General features: G+C 37.6%; 1 protein-coding gene across 6 annotated transcripts in view; it reads right to left on the bottom strand.

Annotated features, from left to right (window-relative positions):
• Positions 1–940: 940 nt before the first annotated feature.
• Positions 941–7,749, bottom strand: part of LOC127512656 (complement C3) — a 60,858-nt gene continuing 54,049 nt past the window's right edge. For 4 of the 6 annotated variants that reach the window (XM_051894083.1, XM_051893987.1, XM_051893818.1 and 1 more), the window contains exons 27-40: positions 6,800–6,956; positions 6,449–6,612; positions 6,213–6,371; positions 5,747–5,806; positions 4,874–4,964; positions 4,714–4,762; positions 4,060–4,150; positions 3,748–3,837; positions 2,641–2,746; positions 2,366–2,455; positions 2,024–2,104; positions 1,856–1,939; positions 1,590–1,728; positions 941–1,295 (exon numbers count right to left, since the gene is read on the bottom strand). In XM_051894083.1, coding sequence (XP_051750043.1) covers positions 1,154–1,295; positions 1,590–1,728; positions 1,856–1,939; positions 2,024–2,104; positions 2,366–2,455; positions 2,641–2,746; positions 3,748–3,837; positions 4,060–4,150; positions 4,714–4,762; positions 4,874–4,964; positions 5,747–5,806; positions 6,213–6,371; positions 6,449–6,612; positions 6,800–6,956 — 1,503 coding nt within the window. In that variant the 3' untranslated portion in view covers positions 941–1,153. Of the gene's footprint in view, positions 1,296–1,589; positions 1,729–1,855; positions 1,940–2,023; positions 2,105–2,365; positions 2,456–2,640; positions 2,747–3,747; positions 3,838–4,059; positions 4,151–4,694; positions 4,763–4,873; positions 4,965–5,746; positions 5,807–6,212; positions 6,372–6,448; positions 6,613–6,799; positions 6,957–7,749 lie in introns of those variants that run through there. The other 2 variants (XR_007930276.1, XR_007930278.1) reach the window with 2 other exon arrangements.

The raw sequence follows: 7,749 nt of genomic DNA, 5'->3' as shown, positions 1-7,749 counted from the left end.
TAATCAGTCCGGAAAAGTAAAAGGATATCTGGAGAGGGAGCAGTCAGCCGTGGATAACATCACCCAACATGAAGCCAAGTCACTTCTAAAATAAACATTAAGATGAATTTGGTGTAATTAATGTAATGATTGTTAAACTGTTTACTGAGCTGATGGAAATTTGTTGTTGTCAAGTTAGTCATTGTGAACCATGTCTCTGTTTACATGCACTGTAAAAGTTGGATTTCAGTCAGACTAAAGTAATAATTCGTCATCTCGGCTGAAATCTAATAGTCCAATTTTTGTGAAGTGAGACAATTAGACCTAAATAATGCAATTGTGCCCTTTTTTGTCCATTCCAGTTTCAAAAATGTACTATACAACATGATTAACATTTAAAAATAATTTATTTGGAATACTTTAGTGAAGAACAAAGTGTTTGTATGGATGTGTTCGAACTTATCAAGATTTATGAAAGGTCTTTTGTTTTTTATACATCCTATTTTAACAGGACAGCTGTTCTTAGCTGGTTAATACTCTTCCCTCCCTGTTGTGATGTATATCCATAGTTAAATGTCTTGTTGAACAAGAAAAAAAATGTAGGGCGGGGCTTGGATTGTTGTGGTTTGCTACTGGTCGATCTTATGTGAGTGACAGGTTGTCCCGCCCTCGTGCCAGTAAACACCTCATCAGAGAAAGAGATGTCGCTGCAAGAGGGAGGGAAGTTATTTATGAGGCACATGAATTTAAAAACAATAATGATGTGCACAAATAAACCATTTATAATAAATACTGCAATAGTCATTCAAAAAAAAAGTGTCAATTTTGATTTCATGGTGATGTTTTTTAACATGTTTTTCATTTTCCACATTTCTTTCTGAAATGTAAAAGTTATTTCATTTTTATGTTGTCGAATGTGGTTTGTAGAAAACAACAATTTCAAAACCAGATCTCACATGAGTGATGTATACGCTAAAATTTTATTATTCAAAAGAGAAAACAACTGAGTAACAGCTTGCTGAAATAGATTATTCACGACAGTACAAAAAAAAAAATAACATGCAATTTGTATGATCCCTCTTATTTTGTTAAAGTTAACATTTTTGCAGATTCTGCAAAGGGTATGTAAACTTTTGAGCACAATTAATTATGTAGTTATGTAATTGTTATGTAATTATGTAGCGCATATTTCTTTCAAGGGCCTGTTCTGGAGTGCAGAGATGCTGATGTGCTGCTCCCTGTATTCTGGAGTTTGGCTTTCCTCTCTTGTGGGCCAGTATTCAACCCAGGTCTGCTCTCCAAAGATGTACTGCAGACTAAAACAACAGAAAACACATTCAAAACATGGTGACATTAAATACACAAATGTGACACTAACATGCACTTCTTGATATTTAACCCAAGTTTCAGTTTTCGTCGGTCTAACAAATGACTCGTACAGCAATTCTGTGAATGCACTCAGTCTTTACTTGTATAGTGAGAGAAATTAGTGACAGAGCTCTAGATATCACATACTCGTCTGTATGATGTTATGTGTTGCATCCTAAATTTACCGGGTAGTGTGTCCTTCTGTGCAAAAGCAGAATCCTGTAGGAAGTACAAACACTTACCTTCCCCCTAGGCGTGACACGTCAGAGGATTTGCCCATGATGAGGTACGACTTGCCTTGTTTTAATCCCAAATGCTCTATGCAACTGGTACGAGCCAAAAATGGTCTCACTTTCCCCTCAACTTTCTTATCATCAGTGCCTACAGGACAGAACAGGAAACAATTACTCTAAGACGTCCAAACGTCAGCCACAGTTTATGAGTTACATGCTCTAAAAACATGTATTTCAATATACTTTGATGGACACAAGGGGATAATAAACCGTACTTTCTCTCAGCACCTGCTCCACCTTCATGTCGTAAATGGCAGAGTCCTGTACCACATCCATATCCAATACTGTGACTTTATAAACTGTCAAAGACACGTGTTATATTGTTATCAGCATCAGCTGTGAGACTGGATCTCAATGGATGAGGATAGAGAACATGTGTTTACCATAATCCATGCCAGATTTACAGGCTCTATTCAAACGCTCCTGTTCTTTGATCTGATGCTTCTGGATACTGCAGATACTTTCTGTGTTGAGACACACACATTCATAACAGACTCAACAACAAGTTTTTCCCCCATTCATAAAAAGTAAAAAAAAAAAAAAAAATCTGTACACATCTCCAGATGTGCATTTGATCAGAGAATGAAGTAAAAGACCATTTAAACTGTTTCATTAAAGACTTTTTTGGCTCTTATGGCGAATTGCTTGTGATGTTTCTCATTTATAAGCTGCTTTGGAAAAAAATATCTGCGGAAGGAATAAACGTAAAGGTAATAACACCATACCTTCTGCACAAAGGCACAAATCTCCCTTACACAGTGTGTATAGAGCGCCATCTTTCCTTTTAGGTTGGAAGAACTTTGTACAGCGAGCATCTGAAACACACACAAGTTTAACAAAAGATGACTGCAATATCCTTATAGCACAATGAGAACAGATAATTACTGTCGTAATTATTAATTAGTGCCTGCCATTATTAAAAACACTAAATGACCATGTTAATTTGAGAGCTCTAGTTTAATAAAACAGAAGTGTTTATGCACGTGCAGCAATAGCTTACTGGGTGAGTAATATTCATATATTGTGACTGCAGTAGGTTGAAGCAGACCCACATTAAACATCTTGTGCATCCTGAAGGAAATTCTTTGTGGTTCTGTACGCGAAACCTAAAAAAACAGAAACGAAAGCACATTTATGATTACATATCATATTGTACACTGGAAATGGCCCATGTTGACATTTGCACAAGCAACAAATAATATGGTTTTAAAAAAACAAAACACTATAGATGCATTTACACCGCAAAGACAGTTGCATGTTGCATAGCTGACAGAAAACAAAGTAAAATGTAAATTTATTACAGCCATAAGATATATATTACATATACTTTTTGTGCTTATAATATTGTGTGAAATATGGCTCTTATATGTAGGCTACACAAAGGTGAATAAGCAGTGAAAAAGAACCACATGATCATGCAGTTACTGGATATTAATGAGCACTTTGGAACATCTGTCAGCCAATCAGAATCAAGAATTCAACAATACCTTATAGAAATAGACAAGTCAAGTCATCTTCATTATATAGCGCTTTTTACAGATTGTTTCAAAGCAGCTTCACAGTGATAATAGGAAAATTAATGGACAGAGATTGTTATGGCTTCAGAGCAGCTCTAGGAAAAAGTTATTATTGAGCTAAAGTAAGTTTTTGATTGAATCACTTCCGATGTAAAAATCGTTAATTATTAACTTAGGGGCCGCTTAAATGACACCATTTTAACTGAAAACAGAAGACTTTTAATGCGTTGCTGTTCATTTACTTGTTTGGTCTATAGCGGGGTAGGCAAGTTCGGTCCTAGAGAGCCGCTGTCCTGCAGAGTTTAGCTCCAACCCTGAAAAAACCCTTCACCTGCCTGTAGTAATCCTGAAGAGCTTGATTAGCTTGTTCAGGTGTGTTTGATTAAGGTTGGAGCTAAACTCTGCAGGACAGCGGCTCTCTAGGACCAAACTTGCCTACCCCTGGTCTATAGGTATGTGCACAGAGGCTTAGTCTCTCCTACAAAGTGACATCACCAAATTACTTGTCATATCTGCATATATAAAGCAAAGCACATGGTTTCCAGGTCAAAAGAAAATGAGATGAAATGATCAGGCAACTGTTGAAATACCTTATCGAAGTAGAGGATGAGGGATCCTTGCTCTGACAGCAATTTGTCCATCTCAAATTTCTGAATGTATCTCTCCTTCCCTGTGGACAACTGAGGATAAGAAAACAAGAAGTAAAAATCAATACATGATATGATCAAAATGTCCTGTCTGTAGATGTTTATTAGATTCCTCTTCTATTTACATTTATGCTACTAGAACTGAGACGCTCCACAAGGCTTGTGAGTTTTTGTTTCTACTAGAATGGAATAATTTATTCATTTCTATATACTGTAGATGTGAGGCAACACTGCATCAGTTTATCATCATGATACCTCTTCAAGATCTTTGCCTTCCACCCTAAATCCCGTCGGTATGCCAATGTCCAGAATAGTCATGGTGGCATGGGTTATATCACTTTTGTAGCTGTGAAGATGGACAGATCAAGAGCAAGTTTTATTAACAGGTTTCGTAGGTCTTCAGGTTTGCTTCATCTACTGATTCTGCGTTCAAGGCTGTTTTCACACTAGAGCTTTTGGTGCAAACCTGAGTCCGTTTGATATCAGAATTATTATATTGTAGTATAACGTAGAGCTGCTCGTCTCTGAATTATCTGTCTTTGAAGAGGAAGTTGCATCCGCATTGTGGGAAAAAGTAGTGCAGGATCGAACCCCGATGAAGCAAACAAGCCAAGTGTGAAAACAGCATAAATAAGCACATGCTGATTAATTACAAATAAAAATGGTTTCTTGACATAAAAATAAACATACTAGGAAATTTGGTTACACTTTATTTTAAGGTGTCTTTGTTACACTGTAATTATAAATTTAAGTACTGAGTAATATTAATTAACTACATGAACTTACTATAGGGTTAGGTGTAGGGTTTGGTTTAGGGTTAGCTGCATGTAATTATGCATATAGTAACTTCATGTAACACATGTAACAATGACATTAAAATAAAGTGTTACCGGAAATTTGTTCACGTACAAGAAATCCATAGTGAGTCTGTAAGTTTCAAGGGCTCCTTCTTGTTTTGCTAAAGTGAAAAAAAGATCATTAAAATAAAAAAACAACACATTTGGGTATTTTGGAGATTTCATTTAAGCTCTGAATGTATGGAAAGTGCATGAACTCTTGTCAATCTTACTTTCAGTGTCTTTTTCCATTTTAACAGTCAGATCAAAGAATGTACAGTCAGACTTCTTCTCAACAGGTCTGGCGTAGTACAGCGTCAAAACCTGAAAATGACAAAGTATTTTATCTATCTTATAGAAAACAAGAATTAGTTTGTTTACTATAAAAGCCAGAAGTGTGTGACTGTGATTACATGGGTCAGGTGTATCTGAGAAGTTAGCTTGGCCACTAAACATATTTTGCTGGTACTTTTCCACCAGACAACAGGGGGCTGTGAAATGAATAAGATCATTATTAAGGGTGTCACGTGAAGGCTTCTTGCCTCCGGGGAGTGTTGATTGTTTTTGATACAATGTTTCATTTTGCCTGTGAGAAAGGTTTGACCATCAATTGACAGAATTCCACCAGATAGAGTCAAAAGATGTAGACTAGTTGGCAGTCGACCACCCTTATAAAGATAATTATTTCTTGCGTAAGCAACACCTGCAGTTTAATTAATGAAGTGACTGGGGGGAAAATGTTGGGGAGTACTTGGGAAATTCCAGGAAGAGAAAGGGAGAAGAGCACCTGTAAATGAGATCATGGAAAAGAACTGAAGGGGTGGATCTTACCAGAGAATTATTTATACTACTTTGTTGTGTTTTAACAAATAAGAAAAATGTATAAAAACTGTGCCCTGGCTAGATTCAGATGTGCAGGTGGCATCTCACTTTGTTGCTTGTCAATAAATTTAAACTCCTGGGACCTGGAAATTTGACTCTGAGAGTTTTCTTTGAGACCAGAACTGAAGGAACATCGAATTTGCCACAACATAATCAGCAGATTAGATGTTTATACCCTTGTTTTAATCTCGCTGTTGACCGTATAAACGCTCATGAACACTCACAGAGAGAGTGGCTCTTCCAGTTCCTCTAGCCGTCACATTGAAGTCCTTGTTGATCTCCACCTGTTGAGTGAATATCATCAGAATAATCAAATCAATGATGTAACAGAGATACCTGAAGACTTTATTGGAGAGGCTGCTCACTGCAGAGTTCCCCCTCTCTGAACATAATGGGTGAAGGTCCGTCCACACCCTTACTCTAAATTTACTCTATCCCTAAACCTAATTAGGTTAAGCTCTACTCATTAGGTTCACATAGGTGGAGCTGGACTAGGTGAAGCTCCACCCATTATGTTGATAGAGCTCAAGCTGGACATCATTTGGCTCTGCAGTGAGCACCACTTGTTTTACTGACCAAACAACACTATTGACAGAATCCCAAAATTCCTCACTTATTATGATACAACAAAATCACCCAACTGACATGAGCAGCACACAATTTGAAGCAGGTAGATGAGTTATTCCTCACCTTGTATGATCGTGTAAGATGCGCAGTATCTTTTTTAATGGTCCATCTGACAGGTTTGCTTCTTCCTGCCACTGCCAGCTCCACGTCCAGATTGAAGTTTTGCTGGTCCTTCACCTGCGTGCGATACTCTGCCACGGCCTGGAACACTATGATGGTCGCCTAGAAAGCACAGAAAAGCTTTCAAAGACAAGTTCTACACCTGTTTACCACAGTAAAATGATGAGGTGTTAGTGTACCTGTGTGGTGTCAGAACTGCCATAATGAGACTGTTGTCTGCCCAGCCAGTGCACTGCCTCTCCTGCTTTATCGAAGTCTCTGGCCTTCACAAGTGCCAGCACAGCATAGGCCGTCGCCTCTCGTGAGTAATGAGGCTGTCCAGCGACATTCCAAAACCTACCGGCTGATTCAAACACAAATCAGGAATAGAAACAGGAGTGTGTTCGTTCCATTACTGTTATTGACACCAACAGGCAGCTATTATTACACCACAAAACTTTGATAATTCTTCCATTATTTACACTTGGGTTTGGGTTAGAATTGTTCCATCTTGTATAAAGCACAACACTTTTTGATGACTTGTCACTGACCTTCTCCTTGGGTGGAATGTTTCATCAAGATGTCTTTATTGAGTTTTTCAGAATTGGCCAGGGCGTAGGACGTCATCGCAACAGCGTAAGGATTGGTCAGTTGTGGAAGTCGACCTTCTAAGAAGTCAACAGCCTTCCTGATACTTTCATGCAGACTCTATAAAAGTGTGTGTGAGAGGTTAAATGTTCTTACATCTACATACAACATACAGTACACCATAATTGACTAACTGTTAAAGGTAAATTTATGTTGTTACCTGTATGATTTCACCAGTCACAATTCTTTAGATTACCTTTGTCATAAGGGTCCATAAATGATATAGTCGAATGTCAGAAAAAAAAAGGTTTTAGATAGTAATGAAGTCATAGATATACATTTCGTATGCCTTGACTCTATGGCCACAGACTCACTCACTGCTGTGAAGAAGAACCTGAATTTGAATACTTTAACCCCTTTGGTATCCACTATTTTTGACCAAAGTAATATTAGCAACCAAAAATTTGTTATGTCCAGCAACTTTAACTAAATCACCTTTGACAGAGGCCCTTGTGTCTTGTTGCTTCCAAGTGTTGCATTGTCCATCTGCATCTAGACATGATGATAACGCAGCCATGACGTTTCAACTAATCTATCCCCTGCAAAGGCCCATTTCCCTTTCCTTTCCATATGTATAGAAAAAACGTTATCAAAATTATTCCAGTTCGCATAGATCCGCGGACACAACTAATTTTTCTGTATTATGTGGACCAGTCAAGTAATTTGGCAAATATCACTTTTTTAAAAAGACCAAGCTTCTGCACACCTACACACTCAAACACACAAACCTATAGATTAAACATGTAAATGAATGGCAAGAATGCATTAAAGGTATTCGGTTTTCAGTAGGAAAGGTGTCATTTAAGTGGCCCCTAAAGTAATAATTAACAATTTTTGCAATGGAAGTGATTCA

The sequence above is a fragment of the Ctenopharyngodon idella genome, chromosome 1, assembly GCF_019924925.1.
Source record: "Ctenopharyngodon idella isolate HZGC_01 chromosome 1, HZGC01, whole genome shotgun sequence".
Taxonomy (NCBI): Eukaryota; Metazoa; Chordata; class Actinopteri; order Cypriniformes; family Xenocyprididae; genus Ctenopharyngodon; species Ctenopharyngodon idella.
The sequence above is the reverse complement of the archived record's forward strand: the minus strand, read 5'-3'. Positions and strand labels throughout refer to the sequence as shown.